Source organism: Eschscholzia californica, unplaced genomic scaffold, assembly GCF_041429995.1.
Source record: "Eschscholzia californica isolate CP2 unplaced genomic scaffold, dmEscCali1.0.p SCAF_5, whole genome shotgun sequence".
NCBI lineage: Eukaryota > Viridiplantae > Streptophyta > Magnoliopsida > Ranunculales > Papaveraceae > Eschscholzia > Eschscholzia californica.
Window position 1 is genome coordinate 49,256,181 of NW_028238472.1, and position 24,889 is coordinate 49,281,069.

The 24,889-nt window shown below is 35.7% G+C and overlaps 3 protein-coding genes across 12 annotated transcripts; 1 reads left to right on the plus strand and 2 right to left on the minus strand.

Moving 5' to 3' along the window:
• Nucleotides 1-1,077: 1,077 nt before the first annotated feature.
• Nucleotides 1,078-4,957, plus strand: LOC147540109 (Pentatricopeptide repeat (PPR-like) superfamily protein). 2 transcript variants are annotated; one of them, XR_015225773.1, is made up of 3 exons: nucleotides 1,078-2,080; nucleotides 2,603-3,945; nucleotides 4,240-4,957. XR_015225773.1 is itself a non-coding variant. In XM_086642323.1 (2 exons), exons 1-2 carry the CDS (start codon nucleotides 1,149-1,151, stop codon nucleotides 3,549-3,551), a joined length of 1,881 nt encoding a protein of 626 aa, XP_086498449.1. In that variant the 5' UTR covers nucleotides 1,078-1,148; the 3' UTR covers nucleotides 3,552-4,957. The 2 variants fall into 2 exon arrangements, 1 of the variants encoding a protein (XP_086498449.1); XM_086642323.1 differs by having other exon boundaries at nucleotides 2,603-4,957.
• A 68-nt stretch (nucleotides 4,958-5,025) lies between these two features.
• STK (K-box region and MADS-box transcription factor family protein) lies at nucleotides 5,026-10,599 on the minus strand. 3 transcript variants are annotated; one of them, XM_086642324.1, is made up of 9 exons: nucleotides 10,138-10,599; nucleotides 9,284-9,474; nucleotides 6,706-6,787; nucleotides 6,493-6,554; nucleotides 6,241-6,340; nucleotides 5,923-5,964; nucleotides 5,769-5,810; nucleotides 5,377-5,548; nucleotides 5,026-5,191 (listed from the first exon to the last, which is right to left on the minus strand). In XM_086642324.1, exons 2-8 carry the CDS (start codon nucleotides 9,463-9,465, stop codon nucleotides 5,378-5,380), a joined length of 681 nt encoding a protein of 226 aa, XP_086498450.1. In that variant the 5' UTR covers nucleotides 9,466-9,474; nucleotides 10,138-10,599; the 3' UTR covers nucleotides 5,026-5,191; nucleotide 5,377. The 3 variants fall into 3 exon arrangements, with proteins under 3 accessions (XP_086498450.1, XP_086498452.1, XP_086498451.1); XM_086642326.1 differs by having other exon boundaries at nucleotides 5,026-5,189; nucleotides 5,373-5,548; XM_086642325.1 differs by having other exon boundaries at nucleotides 9,284-9,477; nucleotides 10,138-10,580.
• Nucleotides 10,600-16,479: 5,880 nt separating this feature from the next.
• Nucleotides 16,480-24,036, minus strand: LOC147540111 (uncharacterized). Of its 7 annotated transcripts, XM_086643696.1 has the most exons (6): nucleotides 23,281-24,036; nucleotides 20,553-22,799; nucleotides 20,364-20,423; nucleotides 19,903-19,989; nucleotides 17,589-18,116; nucleotides 16,480-16,790 (listed from the first exon to the last, which is right to left on the minus strand). In XM_086643696.1, the coding sequence occupies exon 2, from the start codon at nucleotides 22,766-22,768 to the stop codon at nucleotides 20,618-20,620; it is 2,151 nt and encodes a 716-aa protein (XP_086499822.1). In that variant the 5' UTR covers nucleotides 22,769-22,799; nucleotides 23,281-24,036; the 3' UTR covers nucleotides 16,480-16,790; nucleotides 17,589-18,116; nucleotides 19,903-19,989; nucleotides 20,364-20,423; nucleotides 20,553-20,617. The 7 variants fall into 7 exon arrangements, with proteins under 7 accessions (XP_086499822.1, XP_086499816.1, XP_086499817.1 ...); XM_086643690.1 differs by having other exon boundaries at nucleotides 20,553-24,036; XM_086643691.1 differs by having other exon boundaries at nucleotides 19,670-19,989; nucleotides 20,553-24,036.
• Nucleotides 24,037-24,889: the final 853 nt, after the last annotated feature.

Below are 24,889 nucleotides of genomic sequence, written 5' to 3' on the forward strand. Positions count from 1 at the left end.
GATAAACTTTGAGAAATGGGATATTCTTTTGCAGAACTATTAAGGAGATGACCAAGATGGTCAATTGGTCATTCTATGCTAAAATGGTGATTTTAAGGGAGTTTTATTTGAACCAAGTTGAGTCGGTCGACTCTACTTCGTTGGAAGGCAACCTAATTTTCTAAGATCAAAGTTTTTAGAAAACCATAAAAATTTTCAGAGAAAAACAATTGATACGGTGGAAAAATCAAGTTTCTTTCAAAAACACTTTTGTTCTCGTGCAGTTGACAAAGAGTTCTCTGTCGTCGACCCTTGCTGCAAAATCTCTATCTCCCTCTTATGTCTTCTCTCTTCTTTGTCTCTCTCACTATCTTCTTTCTCTCGCTCTCTTCATCCTTGTCCCTGTCTTTTCACTCTCTCTGAGTGTGAGCAAAGGCGAGGGCACTTCGCTGGACTCGTTCGTCTAGAATATCGGACGAGAGTTCCGTAAAAGGGAGGAGAAGAAGAAAAAGGAAGGAGTGGTGTCAGAGAGTATTTTGACGTCCGAGTTGATAGTGGTGGTGGGAGGGGAGAAGAAGTTGAAAATATTAAGGGTTGGTGAGTGTTCAGAAGAAAAAAAAAATTCCACCCTCTTTCTCTGCCAATCACTCTTTCTCTCTCCTTTTCTCTTCATATCTCATATAGCTCACATCTCTCTACCCACAACAAAGGAAGCCTTGTATGGTGAATCAACAGAAGAAAATGAGTGGCAAGGTCAATAACCCTTGGACCGATTACCAAGTTGGTTTTCTACTCTCTTGATTTCGAAAACACTGATTCATATCGTTTAAACTACAATGAAGTTTCACTTAAAATAGATGAGTGGGTTGCGGATGGAGTAGAGAGAGGGGCTATTCTTTTCTCTTTTTTAATTAGTTTTCGTAATAGACACCCTCTAAAGAACAAAAGAAAAAAAAAAATGTCTCTCTGCCTAACTATTATCTCGATATAATCTTGACCCGGGGCATGTGTTCGAACCAGGATTAGGCGGGGACAGTGGCCCTGCAACATCACGGTTGTAAACAAAAATACAATTGGTTCATCCTCTCCAAAGTTATAGACTCCATCTCAGAGAGAAGTTTACACCCTCATGCATCAGAAAACAACTAGACCATTATCAATAATTGTCAATGGAGGATGATCAATGCTGCTATAAACTGACTAGACTGACATCAACAAAACAACAATTATCACCTCCCCTACCACACCAAGAACAACTCAACTACCAACACCTTCACTTAACAAGCAAACTCTTAACTCTCTTAAAGCAATCAACTTCACTCAAATCATTAAAACAAATCCATTCTCAATTGATCTTGAATTCCATTAATGATAAACATAATTACCTTCTCTCTAAACTTATTGATCTCAAAGACTTCTCTTATTCTTCTCTCCTATTTGATCATATTCCTCAACCCAATGATTTCTCTTATAACATCATGATTCGTGCTTTAACTAATACTTGGTATCGTTTCTCTCTTACCCTTAATCTTTACTTTCAAATGAAATTTTCTGGTATAAAACCAAATAATTTCACTTACCCATTTTTATTAATATCTTGTGCTAATCTTCCTTCTTTAATTCATGGTAGAATGGCTCATTCCTCTGTTATCAAGTTTGGGTTAGACTCTGATTCTCATGTTGCTCATTCATTGATTACAATGTACTCTAGGTGTAGTGAGTTGGGTTTTGCTAGGAAAGTATTTGATGAAATTCCTCAAAGAGATTTGGTTTCTTGGAATTCAATGATTTCGGGTTATTCGAAGATGGGTTTTGCTGGAGAAGCTGTGGGGTTGTTTAGGAGGATGAGGATAGCTGGTTTTGAACCAGATGAAATGACTTTGGTGAGTGTTCTTGGAGCTTGTGGTGATCTTGGGGATTCGACTATGGGGAGATTGGTTGAGGATTTGGTTGTTCAAAATAAACTTAAGTTGAATTCCTTTGTGGGTTCTGCCTTGATTAATGTTTATGGAAAATGTGGAGATTTGGAATCAGCCAGGAGAATCTTCGATCAAATGGGGCCCAAGAGAGATGTGGTGGCTTGGAATGCCATGATCACAGGGTAAGTGTTTCATACTTAGTTTCAATGTTAATGTTTATAATTTACTTAATGTTGAAAGTGCCTTGAATATGAGTCGATATCTAACCTGAATTTGACCCCGGAAACCATTTAGGGCTGTTATCAATTTCAAAGGGGTACCCCGTTTTTACGAGTTTGGGGAGAGAACTAAAGGAGACAGAGTGCTAGGGTGTTAGTGAGTTACATATACTAAAACCCTTGAGAAATCTCTGTTAATATTGTTCTTCATCTATAGTGAAAACAATCGTGCCATTGTTCTTCATGGAGTAGGTTTCACCAACTGAACCATGTAAATCTCTTGTGTTCAGTGTGATTGCTTACTTTCATTATTGTTTTTTCTTGGTTTGCTTGTTTGTCGCACCACTCAAACTTCTTTATGTTGTTCATCTATAGATATCAGGATTCTTTTTTTATCCAGATTCATATCTTCATTGGCATTTAGTTGAATTGGTCTTTTTGTTCATATAATTGTAAATTAAATCTTCTTGTGCCTGTTCTATACAGGTACGCTCAAAACGGGGCATCAGACGAGGCAATTAAGTTATTCCATGACATGACAGGAACTGGGACAAACCCAGATAAGATTACAATTGTAAGTGTGCTTTCGGCATGTGCTTCCATCGGGGCCATTGACTTAGGGAAGTCTTTGGATGCATATGCTTCAGAAAAGGGCTTAAAACCCGATGTTTACGTCTCTACAGCTTTGATCGATATGTATGCCAAGTGTGGGAGCATAAACCAAGCACTTCAAACCTTCAAAGACATGCCCAAGAAAAACGAGGTCTCTTGGAATGCAATGATCTCTGCATTAGCTGTTCATGGTAGAGCCGAAGATGCCATTTCACTATTTAGTTGCATGCTAGAAGACCGAACGGTTTCTCCCAATGATATCACTTTTGTTGGAGTTCTTTCTGCATGTGTTCATGTAGGATTAGTTGAAGAAGGACGCCGATGGTTGGATTTGATGGAACCCGTTTTTGGACTAGTCCCAAAAGTAGAGCATTATTCCTGCATGGTTGATCTTTTAGCACGTTCCGGACATCTAGAAGAAGCTTGGGGATTTATTGAAAAGATGCCTCAAAAGCCCGATGCAGTCATATTGGGGGCGTTGCTTGGTGCATGTAGAAGTAAAGGTAATGTGGAAATTGGCGAACGTGTTATGAAATTGCTTATTGAGTTGGAACCAACAAATTCCGCAAACTACGTTATATCGTCAAAGATATACGCAAACTCAAATAGGTGGGATGATTCTGCTAGGATGAGAGGGTTGATGAGAGAACGAGGAATCACTAAAACGCCTGGTTGTAGCTGGATCGATATTGATAGTCAACTTCATGAATTTCATGCCGGTGAAGGTTTTTACCTTGGATCAAGAGATATTTATGAAATATTCAACTTGTTAAACGACGAAATGAAGATTGAAGGCTACAGACCGAAGGTGGATTATATGTAGAGTGGCGGTGATGAAGATGTTGCATTTACTCGAACTTCCTTCAGAACGCACCTTAGCCACTGTACGTGGTCCGGTGTTTGCTCATCTTGGCAGGTGTGTGAACTAAAATACCATATATTACGGAAAAGTGAGATTACAATATGACCGACCGAAAAGAAAAGGAGATTCCTATTTTGTGTGTATGGCCATCAAATGAGATGTGATGGGGGAACTATTAGCAACTTTCTAAGAAATGCTCCGACCAGGAACTCTCTGACTTGTCTGAATTTTTATCTGCCTCTTTGACTGGAAGATGACGTCCATGAATGGGAAGGCTACTCTGGAAGCTATGATGATTTGAATTCCATACTTTCACATAGTAGACCATTCGATATAGTGCTCTCAGCAAAAAAAGGTAAACTGTCAAACCATAACTACTACTTGCAGAGATATCATGTTTTTCTTCTTGTGTGAATAGCTAGCACTTCACAGGCTTATATATATGGGACCAAGCTTGTTTAACTATGAATATACTGACTAGAATTCACAAGTCCATCTATTAAGAGATCGTGTGGTTTATAAGATTGCAACAAGAGATGGATTGAGATCTTGGGGTTCTTATTTCTCTAAAATCTGACCACTTCAGTGGTCGAAATGAAGGCTGAACTTGGCTCCGACTGATAAATCTTCAGTTTATGTTTCATGACAGATACAATGTTGTTGGGAATGACTACGGTGAAGTTTGTCAAAGACGAAACTTTTATCGAATTTCTGACCAGGCATGGGAGAGTTATTCAGAACTTGATATTTATTCAGAGATTATGGATATTTTAGGTGCTCGAAATTGGGAAGAACTTAAAAGAAGGCATAGGAAATGAAAAAGCTTGGCAGCTTGTGTTTATGAGGAAAGAGGTGATATTGGATATTTTTTTCGATATCTTTATCTTAATTTACAACTGTTGTATCGGCGCACGATGTCTAGGTTACTTTACCAGTCCAGGTAATTTCGAACAGTAAGTTGATTTTCTTTGAGGATAAAATAAGAATTAGTCCTCAAATAGGAATACAGTGACAGGTATTAGCTTTATTGTACATGATCACAGGTCTCAACTCAATACAAACGAAAACACCATCTATCAAAGCCAGAACAAGCGAAGCAAAAAACAATACTATCGGCCTCCGTTGGGCAGCAGAAAAGACATGCCAATTTATATTCATTGAGAGGGACAACATCAATATTATTCATCATCTCAACGACATAAGGAAAAGCATCCAATGGCAGACATCTCAAATCTCCAAGCCGACAAACTAGCTAAATGGACAAGAAGACAATATCGTGACAAGATTTGGAATGATATATCCCACCAGTCGATGCTTCCCTGTATTGTAATTTTACTCTTCAGTATTAATATATACGTATTAGTCCATATTTCTTTTTCATATTATTAGAATAGACTAAAGAGACATTGGTAGAGGTAGATGGTCTCAAAACATAGAAGTAAAACTTATTCATTTTATAGAGTAGTCATATATACCATAAGTACTCATTAAACATACATTTAGGTCTATTTGGTTGGATGATTGATAAACCCAATTCCATGGTTATTATGAATAATATAATAAACCCCTCATTAATAAGTTTTTGATCTTCACCCGATTACCTGCACAAACACAAAAACAGCAAAGTTAAAAGGTCACATCAAGGTATATCATTCTAGCGAAAAAAAAAAATCTAATTCTCAAAGATGAAGCAAAAAATTTTAAAAAACGAAAGTCAATATTCTTAGGCATTACATTTTAACCAAGACTAAGGCGAAATCGCAGCAATAAGAGCAAGGTAGGTTACCTTATCCAAGATGAAGAGCAGTGTGATCAGGATGGGAGTAAGAAGGTCCTCCTTCCTGCATCATATTCACATTATGGAAGTAATTTCGTGAATCATACGTCTGGATTTGATCGTACTCTGGAACGGGTATCAAGTTCTGTTGGTTTTGATCTTCATTCTCGATATCTGCTATCTAACAAAGTATCGAAACAAAACAATCTCATATATCAGATAAAAAAAATAAACATTTCACCGTTACTCTTTGACGGCCGCATTCTATTTGATTAACGAATTTTGCAGGAACCGGAACTAGTTAACAGGTTCCAGTTTCTGGCATACAAAAGAAAAACTCATTCTTTATCGTGGCTTTGTATACCTTTTGGAGAGAGATTGAGAATATATAAAATTATTACCTTGGTTCGGAGGAACGTATGCTCCCTCTGAAGCTCCATTTCCTAAGAAATAAGAGTATAAATTGCAGAAAATTAATCTATATGAGAATTTTCAAAATGCTTTTATATGTAGATCGTCTTCAGTAAAAATCATTCTAAAAATACAAGAACGTACCCTTTTTTGCATGTATTCAATTTCTGCCAATAGCATCTCATGCTATTATTCAAAAAGCAAATCAAGAATTAAAAGAAGAAAGAAACAAATGTATTAGAACCAAATTGATAGATCTGACCAATTTGGTTCATATATATACATTCATATATTTAGATATATTACGATATTTATGCCATACTATATGATATATACGAGTCATATCACTCTTATCATATATTGCAAACTCAAGTGAAAATAGTCTAATGTTCTATATATACATGAAGTGCTTAACTATAACTAGGATTAGTACTTGGGCCAAACCATAATTAATTAGTTTACCTTCTTGGAGCGAATCCTAGTGAGACCACGCTCGAGTCTATTTTCAAGTTGCTTCAATTCTTTTACACTTAATGACTCAATTGAATCTCCCATTAAATGCCTGTTCATTAATCACAAACCATATTTAACAACTAATTTAAGAATTTCACTAACTATCTTAGCTTAATTTGGTACTAAATTTACAATTCTAAATCTTTAAAAGAGAAAAACTACTAATAATTAAGACAAGTAAAAGGATGGAGTTTCACTCACCTGTTTGAGTTCTGCAAAATTTGTATTTGTTGACGAAGCTTTGTCGCTTCTTGTTGATAATACTAAAAGAAAAACATTAGTATTAACTTCAAGTTATTCACAAAACATTATTAAATTGTTTCTATTTTTTGTGTTTCTTGAAAATGCATCATATATATAAACTTATGTTTCGAAAAATGAAAGGAAATAATAGAGGTTGTATAGTTAACTTACATGAGCATTAGTTTCAATGATGGAGTTTGTGTTTGAATTACCAGCACATGTCTTTTTATACCTCTCAATTGTTGATTTTATGCTGCATTTGTAAATATGAGGATTAGTTTTTAATTCATAATACACTTGAGATTTTGCGACAAGCAGTACACTATTGCTATGGGTGGGAATAGGTCCAGTCGAGAGCAACTAGCGGTCCAGAATCTCTCTCTGGTCTCGGTCGGGTGCCAAGTTTTGGTGAACATTAGGGTACTCTGACCAGTCTGGTCCAACCTAATTTCAATGTCCCTTATTCCTTGTGCTCGACTATCGAGTGGGCTCATCGAGTATCGGACTGGTGAGGTGCCGGGTAGACTGTAATAAGAAAACTCGTAAATTTTAAAAAGTTAACACTAAACAAGAATTTTCAGTTTTACTAATACATAAGACCCAAAAATACAAAGTTAGTGATATATTTGAACATATAATTATGAGATTTGAATTTTAACTTCGTCCATATAAGGCAAGATCCAAAAAACTACAATGTTAGACAGATATTTCAACTATAAGATCTCAAGAAAAATACAAGTATGAGGTCAGGTGCCAGTGGGAGTGTGTCTTCTCGGGTAAGAACACTTGGGCTAAATGGGTTAGTCGCTCGGCCAAAGGTCTTTCCACATGTCTCCAACTTTAATTATTAGCTTGACAAGACACATATATCCGAGTCGAGCAGCATCTGTCGGTTAATTTGTGGTCCTTCACGCACTTAGGCCGATCCACTTAGGTACTATCTGGTATCTGGTTCATTAGCCAAGTTTACCCTCTTCAATAATTGACTACCAGGGCGGGCGCCTTTACAACTTTCCTTCCTTCATAGCTTACACAATTTTCTTTTTTGTGAAAATGGTAATTAATTTACTAGTGAGGTGATTAAGGTTACGTCAATAGTCATATGAAAACAGTCTGAGAAGTAAGATAAGGAGTGATGGGAGTTTTGAGGTTAACAACTTTGTTGTATTTTAAATGATGTGAGGTCGTTTGAGTTGATTGAGGTGACATGAATAACGTCTATTATGTCACTTCATAAACTTAGAAATAGAAACATATAGAGAGAGAGAGAGAGAAAGTAGAGAGGGTCTTAATCAATTTTTCTATTTCTAGTCATAGAAAAGAAACCATGAAAATGCAAAACCTAGATTTAGTTTCACGTTTAGTCGCTTTCTTACCACTAGGGAGAATTCAAAGAAGTGGAAGTTCGGGGAAATTCAATGTGGTGGAAAATTGACAATGTTCTTGTGAAAAGTGAATAACTATCTAAGAACCTCAAGAAACCCCAAATTCTAGAGTTTATTCCCCTCCCCCTATAAGTTCTCCTACAGTCAAGGATAAATAACTTATGTCACTCAAGTCTCAACAACACTAGCTACTTAAATGGGTTATGGATCAATGTACAATCTCTATACCGAAGTACAAAAGCTAGCAATGCTTTTTTGACTTCTTGGATTATGGTACATAAATTCATACAAAGAGCTAGATTGCTACTTCTTTCACTATATTATAGACATGAAGAATTGTTACTTGTGTAAGTTCCTTTCTCTCCTTATAAATCTTAAAGAAACAATTATTAGCATGAAATGTCTGTATAGTGTATAAGAACACATATCTAGATTATTTTTGTCTGATGGCACATGACTACATGAGCGAAAATAGAAAACTCTTAGTGGCGGTATGAGCAAAGGCATGTCGTATGTATTTTAAGATTAGTACATATAATCTCTGAATCTTCAATTTTTCATGTCTAAGAACAATCTCATAATATTATATAGACAAATCAACAAATATAAAGAAAATAAACTTGTGATACACAATGTATCAAGAATGCGAACTTGTAAGACATGACACTACTTAACTATCGATGGAAAATAATATTGAGGGGAACATAGAAATATGGTACTCTAACAACCAAGAATATAACATCTAAGTACTCTCTATTTATTGTCAATTAGTTTTCCATTAGATGACCACACTATATTAGCATAGTATAAGAGGTAAAGTCTTTATGTGATAGCCCTAATGGTTACACATGGTCCACATTCCTCCAAAAAGACACATGATATGCCCAAAAAGACTATGCTCCGGAACATGCACCATGTAGTTCATATACTTGCATATACTTGTAGTTTAAGATTGACCTAAAATGCATAGTTGTATATTAGGGTTTCAATTATCAACATGTAAAATATGAAGATCACCCTCACCAAAATCCCTATCTTCTAAAATCACCAACCCCATCAAATAACCATTAAATTGTATACCTTTAAATGGAGTAAGAAGATGAAGCAATGTATGTCTAGCCTTAACCAAAGATACATTGAAAGAAAATAAGGAACACTTATAGTTAGAGCAGTAAAATATCATTATATATGTACATGCAATTTTATATGATTCAAATAAGTAAGTAAGAAAAGTGATATAAAAATCATAGATTATTCTTCTTCCTCTCTTTTTTCCCTTTTCTTTCATATATGATTTTGTTATTCTTCTAAGTATATATTTAACCAAATGAGTATAAATATAAGTAGTGAGATCATGTTAGTACCTGCTGTTGGAGTACTCGTAAAGGCGTCCACGGCTAGAGAAGACAATAAGAGCGACTTCAGCGTCACAAAGAACGGATAATTCATAAGCTTTCTTCAAGAGTCCATTTCTCCTCTTGCAGAAGGTGACTTGACGGTTCGTAGTGTTCTCAATCCTCTTGATTTCGATCTTTCCTCTCCCCATTTCTCTCTCCTACTCTTCATCATAAAATTTTGAACATGTTATGATCAAGTTTGCCTATTTCAATAGAAAATAAAAGTACATACATAGTTTATCTTATAGTGGGCAAGCAAAAAAAAAAAATCTTTTTAGTTTCGATTTTCTAAGTGTTAGACGAAGATCTATTTCTTTTTCGGAGTTTTTCGCTGCATCAGAGATAAAGAGAGAGACTGAGAAGAAATATAAGAATGAAAATCAGATAGAAAAAACTAAATAAATATGCAAAAAATAGAAAAATTGCTAAGAATTATGGATCTATTAAAAAAATGATTCAAGGTAGAAATAGACAGTAATCTTCAGATTTAATAGAATAAAACATGTAAGCATATAAAACAAACAATTAAGAAAAATAAAGAAAGATTTACAGAATTGGAGAGAAAACCCTAAGAGGAAGAGTTGGTAGCTTAGTTGAGTTTCACAAACTAACTAGATTACCAATATTTATCAAAAAAATAAAGAAAGAAATGAAACCCAACTTCCTTACTACAAATAGAAAAAAAAGAAGACATTAAACCTAAGCTAAAGAGAGAAAAAGAGAGAGAGAGAGAGGGAGAGGGAGATCAAACTTATAAAACCCTAGATAGGAATGTGATAGTTGGTGTTTTTCTTAGTGATTCTTCATCTACTTTTTTTTACCTGTTTGAAAGTATCAAACTAATGTCTCAGAATTCACACCAAACTAACCAAACAAAGGTAAAGAGAAAGATCGGGTCGAGTTTCGTTGGAGAAATGTGTATCCTTTGGTTACCCTAGCAGCTGAATTTTGATAAGGAAGAACTCAAAAATATAGAAACTCCAAAGGTGGAGTAAAATGCAGGTCTCTTCTTCTGTATTCTTTCCCTGTCCATTTAATGGTTCTTTTGTTTCTCATGAAAAGAGTTTTAATGCGAAAACGATATTTGGAGAGAGAAACAGAAAGAGATGGAAACGAAAACAACCTCGGAATCACTTTCGCAAAATGAAGCACCTTAGAAAATTATCTATAAATTCATGCATCAAATTTTCTTTAAGCATGTTCCTCTCTAATTAAATTTTGTTTAAAACATTCATGGAGTGAGAGTTTTAGGGGGTTGGTCATCATAGACACTCTTTGGTAATGACCAAGGCTAAAACCCTATAGAACTTTCAAGGATCCTATATTTTGAAGTTATGTAAGTTTTTTTTTTCTGTAAGACAACGGTAAACTTTGTATTATTTATAGTTAAGATGTTTACGGAAGAGAAAACAAAGTTATTCTTTTTTTTTGGAGAAGATAAAATAGTATCATTAATGAAAAATCAATGCAATGGCAGAAGCCTAGATGGCTAACCATCCAATACACAGACAAAAGACAAGAAAATATAGGTACATTAGGCTTATAGCCTAGATAAAGCATCCCAGTTCCTAATGTATTGGCTAAAAGGGGTCGACTTGCTCCATAGTTGATTGGTTGCCCAATAGTGAATTAGGCTCTTAGCTTGAATGATGATATTATCCCGTGTAGCTTCTCTGTCACTTTCTATCTCCATCACTCTAGTTTTAATAGACTACTGTTTAATTGATTTTGTGTTACTAGTATACCTATAGTTTTTCTATTTAGTTTTCACTAGCTAGGTGTAACACTTCTTCTGAAGTTCTGTATATCTCGGGCAGTTATGCTAATAAATAATTCTTAATAAGTTGGATCTCCTAGCTCCGATACCATTATAAAAGCCACACATATTTTACAGCACTAGAAAAGAAAAAATATGTGTTAGGTTCAAAGAACGCCACACGTGAAGGAGGTGTATGAGAATAGTCTCACATGGAAGAATGATGACCATGTAACCAAGAATATAATGTCTAGGTACTCTCCACGCATTTGACAATTGATCTAAATTGGGTGACAACAAACTTAACATTGAAACCTTAACATTTTTCAGCCTATCCAGAGTAAATTCCTGGCTATGTCACAGTACCGAGGTCAAGCAAATTCTACGTTTGTCCGTGTAATCTACCTTGAGTACATTAGTTATAATTGGATTGAGCTAGTAGGTCGTGACGACACTGTTTTATTCCTACGTGAACTTCCTTGAGTCCGATGAGTACCCATTTCTCCTAAAAATTCCATGAGCCCATCTAAAAGACCTTGACGTTCAATATGTTAAAAATCTTACCTATCTTTTTTTTTAAAGACAATATATTGATAATAAGGGGGACAAGACTGTCACCCAAACAAGAAGAATAACAAAAATAGAGCAACACAAAGAGAAAAGGAACAGAGAGTTACAAGATACAAAATCTTGAGTAGGAGAGACATTTGTGTATTAAAGACCACAATAACACTGATAGTTTAGTAGCAATGATGGGCAATCCAAATTTATTTGCCTACTAAAAGTGAATTGGAAAGAGCTGCTTCCTTAAGGTGAGAGTAAAGGAAGGAAACTGTGACTCTTTTGTTGCCAATCTATGTTTCTTGTTAGATCTAGTTCTCTCTATTTGTAGATTCCAATTGTTCAGGCTGATGTTATTAATTGCCTCTCTTTCAAATTTCGAAAGATATACGGATACGCGGTATAAATAGAAATCCTTCTTTGTAGACAACGAAGATCAGCCCTGCTCCCCTGCTTTGGCAATTCTGATCTATTTGGCAAACATAAGCTACTTAAACGGTGAAGCAATGGGATTAGGCAGTGAATTATATAAATTGAAACTCAAGAGATATCTTTGTAAGTCGTTCTTTATTTACAGTAGAAATCATCGCGTCATTATTCGTCCTAGAGTAAATCTAATAAACTGAACCACATGAGTCTCTTACGTTTTATGTGATTGTTTACTTTCTTTACTCATTTTCTTGGTTGGTTATTCTTCGTCATAACATCTTCTATGTGAAAATATCTTTGTTCATCTTTTAATGGGTCACGTACAAGGCACGTATCTTCTAATTGTCAAATTAACATCTAATTAGTGGGGTTAAAGAGAATTTCTCATACGACAAGTTGGATTATGTATCTTTGATTTTTAATTATCCAAGTTCTAAGTTTAGCTTCCTAATCAAATTAGATTCTAGTTGTAAAATTAGCTTCAATTGTAGCTTCCTTGTTTTATATTTAATAGAAATGTGTTAACCTAATTGACTTCATATATATTAGTCACTATCATGTGTTCGTTTTGGCCTTCTTCATTTTTAGTTGATTGAAGTCTTCCTTTTGGCGTTTCTGTGATGGACTAAAATATACTTATGTTAGTTGGATATTAATTTTTCCTTCAACATTTGTTGGCCTTTTCTATTTGTATATTATTCTAAATGATATTTTATCTTCTTCATGTTCGCGTATGTGATTTTGTGTTCTAAGGTTAATGGATACAATATTAGAAAGTCTATGAGAACAAGAAGAAGATAAAAATCATTTGTTAGACAACAATAAAGCGATTGAATTTAGTGATGTTCATCATTTATCTTTTCTTCCTAAATGACTGCATTGTCATCTTGATTGAATGACACTTCCTTCAAGATCAGTGTGGTTAAGAAAGACAACATGGTTAGTTTTATATAACAATTTGCTAGAAGAGCTATCCGAAGAACTTATGATCGGGTTAAGAAGTTCTTCCTGGATTTGGCCCACAGGATGAAATCAAAATTAGTTTTTTTTTTTCTCTTCTTTTAATAAAAATTGGTAGATGAAGATGATGAAGGTCATGAAGATGAAGACTAGGAGAGAAAATAAGTTGTAATTACTTATAAGTTATTATTACAAAAGTTAATAGTCAATGGATGGTCAAAGTTGGATGAAAACTTTAAGGAGACTATCTAGTATTTTGTACAAATTAGGGGGCTAGGCAGGCGGTCATAAACTAGGGAACTAAAACGAACTTTGCTTCGCCATTTTTCAAATAGACTTATTAACTTAGAGCGTCTCCAATGCAAAACTAAAAACTAAGAAACTCAAAATATCCTATTTGTCAAGTCTCAGTTGAGATTTTCTTTCTGAAATGACATTATAAAGATCATCAGTTCAAAAAATATCTCCAATACAAAAGTACTCTAAAAACATAAAACTTAGGTGTCATTTCTTAAATGGATATTTTTGTTTTTAATATTGATCGTCCTCAAGATAAATCTCAAGTATTGAGTTTTTTTCTTGAGACATCTTAGAATTAAATGTCGTTACATAATCTTAACATTCAAATTGAATTTTGCAATGAAGAATTCTTTTGTAAAGAACTCTAAAGATTCTATGACACGAAGTGTTCAATATGAGTCTTGCACTGGAGATGCTCTTACTCACCGACTCAACCACTAGCGTGTAGTTGTGCCGTCATCGTCAATTTAAACCAATATCATGGGGTAAAAGAACAAAATTGTAAGTTCTAGTACTTGTAATTTTACTGAAATTGGTAGATACTCTATAATAGTCTAGTTTCACGAAAATAGAAACAAATTTATTGGGAAATTGAAGCTTGCTCTAAGTGTCCAAAATTAATTCCTAAAAATGAATTTCCAATTGGCATTCAAACAACCCTCAAGTTTCATGTTAGGTCATACTAAATTGTGAAAGAACCAAGTTTCTAGGGTTTCTCAATATAGTATTCTTCAAGAATTTAGGAGTTTGTTCCATGTCTTTAACTCTAATTGGCTCATTAGGACTTCTAACTAAACTCAAAATTTGGTACTGTTTGTTTAACTAATTTAGCTTGGTAGACTAGCCGGTGGAGTGCATATAAGCAAGGGTTCATCTGGCGGTAATGGGTTTAGTTGGTAAAGTAGTTGACTTAGGGTTTTGTTTTTCAGATGAGAAAATATAAATTGGAGGCTGAATCGAGTTCTAGGCGATTTCTTCTTTGTTCTCCTTTTTGCTGTTCACCAAATTTGACTCATGAGAACATGAGAACGTGTTACACTTCATCAGTTTGTATTTGAAATCAAACTTATTATACGTAAGAATCGAGTGATAGATGTGTTACTTTTCCTAAACTACTATATTGAAATGGGGCACATCTGACATACATAACTAAGATTCAGGTGAGTCAGAAGAGTTGATATCGACCATCTTTGTCAGATGCATAAAGCTCCTAGTATAGCTATCTAGATACTTGAGATGGCCCCTTAGATCTTAAATCGTGTTTGTTTTTCTAATGAATCTGGTTTTGAAATGTAAATTTAGTTACGTATAAATAACTTGTCAAAATAATGGGTATTCACATATTTATAGTAGGACATCCTTAAATAGTGTTGTCATGTCAACTTGTTTTTTTTAGTTGGAAAGAAAGACTCATTTCAAGATCTAATTTAATTAGAAGGACAAAAACATATAAAATAACTAAAAAGTATGCATAATCTTATTTTTTTTTGGATTTTAGGTTGTTTAGAAAAACAAACACATCATTTGGCTCAACCCTAACCATTTTACCCCCATTTACTAGGTTCTTCCAATGACAGTTGTAGTTCAAATCATTTATTCTAGATCCCATCAATGCTGCAAGTCTTTTTTTTTTTTTTTTGAGAATAATGCTGCAAGTCTTAATCCATTGTTAGGAGAGATAAGAAAAAGTAAAAGCATATAATTAGTGGAGTAAATTACTTTTGTTTATTGAATCACACTGTTGGGCTAAATGGCTAAATTAAACTATTGTTTGATTTCTTTTACATCACCTTATATCACACATAAGGAAAGAAAATTCACATCAATAACTAGAAATGTTGATGTGTTACTAAGTCACAACACATCTAGGTATTACTCATTCTATCAATTCATGTGTTTTTGTCTAAGGTAGTGTTTGGTTAGAAACAACTTTTGTCGGACTGAACCCTAAAAGCGGGTACGAACCGTGTCTGGGTCACATTGAATAGCCAAACAGGTGAGTTCGTCACATTTTCCCAACGTGGAGATCATCTAAAGGTTAGACGAGGAAGAAAATAATTGCCTCGAAAAATTTGATAAAATTTGCAATTTTTCTTCTCTGGAAAATTTTCTTGTTTCCCTAGAACAACGGTCAACTTATCTGGTTGGAGAAGTTGATTCGACTAGGAAATAACGAGTTTGGAATGAGTCAATCCAACTAGGAACTGAGTTAGGGACGATTCATATGTCTCTATATACAAAACCAAATCTAGGTAAAGCACTTTATAAATGGACCACACATTGGATGGGAAGTGTCACTCCAAAATGGGAAGTCTGAAACCTTTTGTTAAAGCCTCTCCAACAACTATGTGGGTGTCTCTATCTTTCTTACTAAAACTTGAAAAAAAGAAGAAAAATGATTTGTTCAAACAAGTATACTTGAAATATGAAATGAATAATGTGGTCCATCCTTTTGTTTCTGCTGCACCAATACAAAGTTCTCAGAGTTGAATATGACTTGTTCTGTGTCAAAACATTGGATGTGACTAATATCATGACAAAGAGAGTGGAGTTCTTTATAATGTCCATGTTAAAAACCCTAGTTAGGGTTTCATGTGAGACAATAGTTGCAAAACAATTTAGTTGCCAATTACCATTACTTCATTTTATTAAGTCCCTAATTTTAGAAGGGGGGGTTCACGAACGATAATCTACAAATTGTTTATCTAAATCGAAAAAACCTTTCAGACTGTATTTGGTGTACCAGAATGGAATGCCTTAAACTAAGATAGAGATTACACTATAGGGCTTAGTAAACGGGAAAATCATTGGGTATCACAACCCAATGGAACAGGATTCCCCTAAAGAAGAGGAGTTCCAAACCTAATTGTGGGTACGAGTGTGATTCATATTCTTTTGGAATCGTCAATCAAATAATCTACTCCCAAACAAACAAAACACTGAAGTATGGTGATTACTGAAACACCTCGCACGATTAGTATTCCTACAAAGGCACACAAGGGTTTCTAATTGTATTAACATTAGACAACTATCTCTCAATGTATGACCAAAAATTTGGTGGATCTTGATATGGCCCATAGCGCGAGGCTTCACTTTGCAATTTACACAGTGCCTGCAGAACTTTCCTTGAAATTAACATTTATATAAAGAAAACTTCAGATCATTTCAACAAACTCTATATTCAAAATCCACATTATTCATAGCTGATTAGAGACAAATTACAGATGGGGAGATCTATAGGCACTCCAGTTTACTGTTATTGATGTCCCCATAAAGCCAAATCTCCGAGGAATTTACGGGTGAGAGGGGGAACTACAGCAATAAAGTGGGGTGCCTATTGAACCATATACAAACACCTTATACAAACATCTAAAGAAGACTTCTCCTTGAGCTGAGGAGACATGGAGAAATACAAACTTTAAGCACAACCCTTTACAACCTTCCGTTCATTGGAGGATTCCCAATCATCTGTTACAAAGAAGAGAAATCGTAAAGTTCTAATTAGTTCATTGAAAGTCGGATACATATGGACTTGAACAAAAGGAAGTCGAAAAGCTACAAAGTCATGGGGACGGGATCAACTCGGGTGAGTCAGAATTAGTCATATATCTTTTCAAATGTCATATCAATGCTAAGAATATGCTTGGTATAAGGGGAACTATTACGAATTTCACACCCCATATATGCATTGGTGGTGTTTAAGAGTTACCAAATGGAAATAAATTTCACGGAGTCCAAATGAACTTGATGAAATAGAGCATGAAAATTTATAGCTTTTTACAAGCATCTAAGCCAAAACGAAATGCCCAGCGACTATAGGCCACATATATAATGTACTTGGTTACTAACTTCCATTTATCTACGTGGGACTCGCAATAATTTGGTCAAGTCACTTCAATTAAATAACGAGGGTTCAGTGATCATGAAAGAGCATGAGAATGGAACAGCTCCTTATCCTGCATCCACCACCTCACTCCAAGACCAAGTGATTGGGGACGGGATCAGCTCGGGTGAGTTGTCAGCTACCCCAATCCCCAGATGCCACTGGGCCGAGCAGAGCCGAGCCAAGTTACTCGGCCGACTACTCCCTGCATTTTTTTTGGTTGTATCATAACCTATGAACTAAAGATCTGATATACAGTAGGAAAAGCAGCTCTTTGAATCAGCCATAGCTGTACAAGAGCTGTTTTATTGCATCCTTAGAGAGCAAACTACCGAAAAGATCCACCAAAAAGAAGAGAAAAACAAAATGAGAAAGAGAAGTACCTCAGCTTACTCCCGCTTTTTTTTTCTCGTGTTTCTTCTCCTATTCGCTTTCTCATGTCTCTATATAAACCTTCAACTTTTTTTGCTAAGAATATTTGCACCAAGTTTTGTGCATTAGAGGAATGACGACAAATCAGCTCCAGCTACCTCCGAGCCAGAGACGAGGTCAAGTAACTAGGTGATCCAACTAGATCTCGATTGCTTATCTTCAAGTTGGAAAGGCGGTTCCAGACTCAAATCCTCCTTAAGGTGAACGATCTGGTTTAGACTCCGGAAGAAACATTCTTCAAAAAGTGGTTCCTAAGAGGAAGACACCAACAATTTGCGAAGAAGTCACATCATCAGGGAATCTTGATATTGGCCCAAGTGACAGAACTCTCAGAATAGGCAAATTAGTAAGAGAGTACCTAACCATCTACTTGCCTTAAGCTCTCATACTAGCTCTTCTATTAAACTGTTATAAATGATTCTTTTAACAGTAAAGAGATCCATGCTCAAGTCTGTTCTTTTCTACTAGTATGTTGCTGCCTGAAAATGAAAATCAACTGTTTAAGATGTATTAACAATTTAAAGATGAACACCAAACATATCGAAATATTACACCCCGTCAGTGTGACAACGCAAATTATAAATATTTTTACATACGTGTGTGTGTGTGTATATATATATATATAACTCAGTGTTTGTTTGCTTTGCTTTTTCCCCAATGATCAGTCAAAGATTAGAAGGGTTTACTTGCAGGCATTAATAGCTGGCCTGAGATCCAAATATTTTGTTGTATCACTGATTTAAACTTCATGAGAAATTTTCACGCCATGAAGCTCTGAACAGTGAATTTTTTTAATTTCCTATTCTCAATGGCATTCCATTAAAACTTTAAAAAGGAAAAAAGAAAAGAAAAAGAGCTAGATACACAGATATTATCCGAACATATTTGCTGCAGCACAAATTATGTCGTTTATACAGTTCAGGCATTTGAGCCTTAGTTGTCACTATGAAGACTGAAGGAGAATGTGGATATAACTAGGGTTACATAGTAGTTTTATCAGGTGTCACTCTGTAAACTATGACAGAATTGAATACCAAATAAAAGAATTTCTATTGATATCGCCTTGACCCCCACACAGAGTCAATTTCCTCAACACAGGACTAAAATGACCATTGTGGGATATTTAATATATTCCTGGTCATGGATAAACAATCAAGTTATAAAGAAGATAATATGTACGCAATGCAGAGGAGGGGTAAAGGTGCGAACTCTTCGGCTAAACCTTTGTAGGTTAGAGTTGCTTGGACTATCAGAGTTAGCTCATATTCCTTGGATATTTAGAAGAATCAAAGCTAAACGTGGTATTATGTACGAACTATTGTTTATGACCCAGTCATGCAACCTCAAGTAGGAAACATCAAAGACGCAATAGGCAACAAGCAGCAGAAAAACTACATACGCTTTAAAATGTTGGTATCGCTCTATATCTCGGCCTACTTAGAACACGAAGTAACTTAATAGTTCGTTCTTCTTCAGAAGGATCTCAAGACCTAGATAGGGGCACTGTGCTGTCTTACACTTCGGAATGGCCTTTTGGTGATCTAGGAAGGCTATGTTTGAAGGAAAAGGCTTTCTATCGTGTACTATTAGGCCAAGGTGAGTCTACCTGGTGTGCTGTGTGGCTGGTTACGATCACATTAGGTGTTACATAAATTAATGACCCTACCAGACAAATTATGCATTTCCACAATAGAAATTTAGCGATATAGCGGAGGCACTGTATTTGGAAAAACATGTCGTATGGAAGAATCCTTGCATGATTAAAACCAAATTAAATGTATAGTTGGGTTGGCATGAAGAGAGACAATGTTTTAAAAGCTTTTGAAGGTGTACCCTCAAGGCGCGCCTCTAATCGAGGCGGTCACCAGATGCCTCGAGGCTTACGTATTTGAACTCGAGAATAAAACGCGGGCATGTGAAGTAACCTGTTACTTTTGAGTTGGGCGACACAAAAATTATTGTATTTTTGTTTATTAAACACTTGTGGTTTTATATTATAGTAGTGAAGTATAAAAGTACGTTATGTTCTTACATAATTGATATCATTTTCCTTGCAAGAAAATAGTGTAGCCTCGCCTTGTGAGAGCAAACCGCCTTAAGGCGTAAAAACGTATTTTAAAACATTGAAGATAAATGCTTCAAAAACTGGAACTGATTAGACCACATGGAAATGATAGTTTGCGGGCCAAATGCCAACATATAGATGACTTATGTAGTTATGTGACATATGAATGAACTCATCAAGTCATCGGTAGAAGACAATACCTGATATAGCAGTAATCCGTGAAAATGCACACATGAAGCTAGATCTTGTTCAGAAGCTCGCTTGACAGCAATAGCATCGCCAATCATCTGGAAAGAAAAAACATGATATTAAGAATGGTAATATCTCTTCGTTAAAGACAAATATAGCCCCTCAATGTTTTCTTCCAAATACTGGAAGTTACCCCACCTATTAAGAATCCTACTATAAAAAATATATCTTTTTGGCTTCTTACTAGAAGCCCAGAACTTTACTAGTTAGCTTCTCAAAACATATCATAACAACTAGTAATGCATAATTTCAAATGAGCAGATTATCATAATATGTCAGCGAAAGATCTAGCTGATGTAACGATGTTTAGTACTATAGTATACAATATGGTCGAAATAAGATCTACGAAAATCAAAACATGTGGTCCAACAAGGATAGATGCAAAATAGATAAGCAGTTTGGTGGGAAAAACCTTTAGTCATAAGCTGCAGATAACGTAACTCTTCGGTGGTAGAACAAGTCCACTCTTTCACTGACAGAAATATAAAAAAGGAATCAGCAGGTTATAAATCATTAAAACTCTAAACAGTGACAGGTCATGGGAGGTGGAGAAGAAAAGTAGTAATCAACTGATACAGTATCGAGGTTTGACTAAGTTTACCTTGTCAGAGACGAGTATATACCACAAGACCAAGTATAGATGAAGCTCCACACTAACTGATTTAATCACTCAGGTTCATACACAGGAATATTTTTCTCAAGCAGAAAGGCTATCTCATATTCTCCTTGTTCTAAACATGCTTCCACCACTTGTCGTTTTATCGTGTCATCTGGAAACTTTCCTCTCTTAAGCATCATATCAATCAATTTATGTGATTCTAGTAGTTTTTCTTGTCCAGATAGAACACGAAGCACTCTATTGTAATTAGAATTACAAGGTATGTAACCATAATGAAGCATTTCCTCACATATCTTGAAGGCAGAACTACTTAAGCAAATATGGTATTGCAAACTGCCATTACAATGGCAAGGTCCGTGACCATTAGAAAGCATCTCCCGACACGCCCTAAACGAAATATCTCGACAAATATCACAAATAGATTTAAGTAATCTATCATAAGAACCCTTACTTGGGTATAAGCCCCTTTTTTTCATCGCCTGCATAAGAGATAAAGCATCGACTACTCTTCTGGATTGACATAAACCTTTTAATAGTGCATCGTATGTTACTCTGTCTGGAACACAACCACGTGACTGCATTTTGTTGAACACCTCTATTGCATTGTCAGTTTCACCGACTCTTATACATCCATCAAGAAGAATGGTGTACGACACCTGATTCGGAACCAAACCTTCTTCTGGCAACGACTCAAGATGCTCATATGCATCTCTTATCAACCCTAATCTACAATATCCATTCATTATAGCATTATGGAGATGCAAATCAGGGCTTAGTCCTTTTTCTTTTGCAACTTGCATCAATTTCACCGCATAGTCAAACATTTCTATGGAAGACCACCAAAGAGGTCCTTCATAATGGTTGATTGGTGAGGCCGGATTAATTGGCATCTTACTGAGTAAGGCGGCAAGTTTGCCTTTCGCTCTCCCTGGCCACTTTCTAACGAGATGGTCTCTTCTAGCGAAACAAATGCCATTCAAATTTCTACAAATACCACTAATCAATGATCCATAAGTCATCAAATCAGGGTCAATTTTGTTTCTATCCATTAGATCATATAAACTCAAGGCAAACTTGATATCTCCTTTCCTGCAAAACTGATGGATAAACATGGTGTAAAGAACATTATCTGAAAGAAACCCATCATCCAACATACTTTGAAGATAGTAGTAACCCTTCTCAGGCATGTTCCGTTTGATTAGCCCATTCACCAATGCAGCGTAAGTATGAGAACTCGGCTTGATCCCAGACTTTATCATCTTATGAAAAAGGCGAATTGCGTTAAAAGGCTTATCATTCTTGGAGTACCCATTGATCAATGTCGTGTAGACAACTTCATCTGCAGCTACACCAGCCTTGAGCATCCCATAAAACAAATATTCCGCCTCAATTAACCTTCCTTCGCTACACAAAGCATCTATAATGGAGTCATAAATTGCAACACTCGGTTTCAAACCCCTCTCATTCATTTCGTTATAGGCCTTAAGTGCTGAAAACAGGTCTCCTCGCTTGCAATGCTCATTTATTAGTATTAAATATGTGGCTAGGTTTGGAAGAATGCCTTCTTCTTCCATAAGGTCAATCAGTTTATTAGCTCTCTCGAGAGAACTTTCGTGGCAAAGACACTTTAGCAGAGAGTTGTATGTTGAAAGCAAAGGCTTCAATCCATGAGCTCTCATTTTGGCGAGGAAACAACAAGCACGATAAGTTTTGCCACCCGCACACAAAGCACTAATGAAGATGCTGAAAACCACATCTGGAAAACAGACTTTGCTTCCTAAAAGATCGCTAAACAAATGTTCATCATCTTCCTCCACAGCTTCACCCGAAAGACTTCTCTCGAAACTAGATATCATTGAGGTGTCAATGTTGGCTACTACTGACTGCAAAAGCTTTTTAGCTAAATCAAGCTCTTTCCCCTTTGCATGCCTCTTGATTAGAGACAAAAACATAACATGGTCGGGAGCCACACCCCCATCCAACATCTTATCCAACAAATTATCCACATCATCTTTGTCGGCCTCCTTAAAGAATGTGTCAATTAAGACGGTATAAATATGCACGGTTGGAACTATATTGGATCTATCCATATGATCTAGAAAAGTGTAAGCTTGATCCTTATTCCTATCTTTGCAGTACTTACTAAACATTACGGTATAAGTCACAACATTAGGTTCCAAACTGCTCTCCAACATCATCCGTTCATATATTTCTTGTCCCTGTTTAACACTACCCAACAGAAAAAAACCATGAATCAGTGTAGTATATGTATACGTATCGGCTCGACAACCCATTTTCAGCATTCTACCAAAAATACCCATAGCACTTCTCATGTCTCCTACTTTGCAATACCCATAAATAATCGAAGTATATATAACTTGATTAGGAAAGAGACATTGAAATTCCATTTCCCTACACAACATTTCGGCTTCTGCAATTCGAAGTCTCTTACACAACCCATCAATTAATAAAGAATAACAATAATAACTCGGAAAAACTTCATTATCAGCCATTATATTATAAAAATCTAATGCCTCTGTTAACTTTCCAACTATACAAAGCCCACGAAGCAATTCGATATAAGCAGTCCTACAAGGTAAAGAACGAATTCGATCTAGTCGATTCAAATGATCAATGGCTTCATTAAATTTCCCTAATTTACAGTAACAAATTATCATAGAATTTGTAATTGAAGAGTTGGGTAATATACCTCTACCCATAATAGTATCATTATAAAGCTTTTCTGAGAAATGGGGATGCCCACAATAAATGAGTTTCCTAAGGAAGAATCCATAGCTATCAGAGTTGATATCAATACCACGAGAAACGGCGAAATGGACGGTTGAGATGACATCTGAGATAGAAGGAGAGTGTTTAATGATTCTGTCAATAACACCTTGAGCAGAGGAGATAAGACCACGATTGAGAAGACCATCAGCTAAGGAGAAGCAGAAGGTTTTGTGGTTGTGAATGGTGGTGGTGGCGCTGGTGGTAGTGGTAGGGGAGAAGGGAGATTCATCAGGCGGCGGTGGTGGTGGTAGAAGTGATTCAAGAGAGAGAGGAGATGCTGTTAATGTTCTTCTAGAGAGAGAAAGTGAACAGCATCGATTAAATGGTCTCTTAGATAACATTGGGTATCATAATTCATAAGTAATCAGAATCATCACTGTTTGTTGCTAGTGATTCCAAGTTTCCAACATAACTGAAAGACTGAAGAAGATGAACTTCAGAATATGGAGAAAAGCAAAGATTTTTTGGAGGTAGAGAGATGAGAAAAGAGAAACAAGTACAACCCTAGTTCCTTTCTACTATTTATTAGGAAACCCAGAACTGAAATCACAAAATAAAGAAAGAAATTCGATTTGGAGATTGGGGGAAATGGGGTTCTTTGAAGCTGCCGGTAGAGAGAGAGAGAGAGTAAGAAAGGGGCGCGGCTGCGCGGAGAGAGTATGAGGGTTTATTTTGATTTTAGGTTTATTCCATTTTGGGTCCCTAAAGATAACCAACTGACCAAATTATACCCGTTCTGATTTCTCGTTAGTTAACTTTAACAACCGACTGTTTCTTTTCCTTTTTACCCTTTTATGACAAAGTCTTTCCTTCCTATCCTTTCTCTCATAGTCGTCGAAGACGGTCGTTGGCAAGTTTTCGTCAAGAAAAAAAGTTTCCTTTTCATCTTTTCTCACGAATACTACCGCTCAGTCGGCCACAACAACCATCACTTCACTTCATCTTCTTCTCCGTGTTCTTTTTCTTCCATTGTTCTCTCTTATTTTTCTCTTTATTGTTATGTCTCTCCACATTATAGGGAGACTTTAAAATTTTGGTCCTATATCATTATTGTTTTCTTTTACCTCGTTGTCTATTTATTTGTTCCCCTCTCCTAAGACGGAAAAAGATAAACACTAATGGAGGTTGTCAGGTGGTAGGAAACGAAACCTTTGATCGATTGATGGTTTCATATCTCCCTTGTTGGAAGATGTAAGACGACATGAAAAGAAACCCTTGTTTGGGGAGAGAGAAAACAAGGGAGGAGAGAGAGTAGTGATGGATTTTATGACTGGATTATTTTGTATTATGTTACAATTACGAGTTAGGACTGGGTTATTTTAGTATTATGTTACAAATACGATGTGAATGGCAACTCTTCAATAATGTTGTGTAGTTTGAGTCACAACAACTCACTGAAATCTCTACTTCACTTAGTTGTCTTTGGCGACGTTAAGAATTAATTTGAGATCGGTAAAGTTAACTTAACACCGTTAGAGTAACTTAATTCTGTTAAACCAATTTTAAAAATCATTAGAGAATCTCCAATG

Excerpts from the sequence above, each read along its gene's own strand:
- STK (XM_086642324.1), bottom strand. The coding sequence starts at position 9,465 with ATGGGGAGAGGAAAGATCGAAATCAAGAGGATTGAGAACACTACGAAC. Across the intron at positions 6,341-6,492 it reads ATTTTGCAGAACTCAAACAG|GCATTTAATGGGAGATTCAA; the intron begins GTGAGTGAAACT and ends ATTAATGAACAG. Across the intron at positions 5,549-5,768 it reads ATACGTTCCTCCGAACCAAG|ATAGCAGATATCGAGAATGA; the intron begins GTAATAATTTTA and ends ATACTTTGTTAG.
- LOC147540111 (XM_086643690.1), bottom strand. The coding sequence starts at position 23,701 with ATGTTATCTAAGAGACCATTTAATCGATGCTGTTCACTTTCTCTCTCT.
- LOC147540109 (XM_086642323.1), top strand. The coding sequence starts at position 1,149 with ATGGAGGATGATCAATGCTGCTATAAACTGACTAGACTGACATCAACA. Across the intron at positions 2,081-2,602 it reads TGGAATGCCATGATCACAGG|GTACGCTCAAAACGGGGCAT; the intron begins GTAAGTGTTTCA and ends TGTTCTATACAG.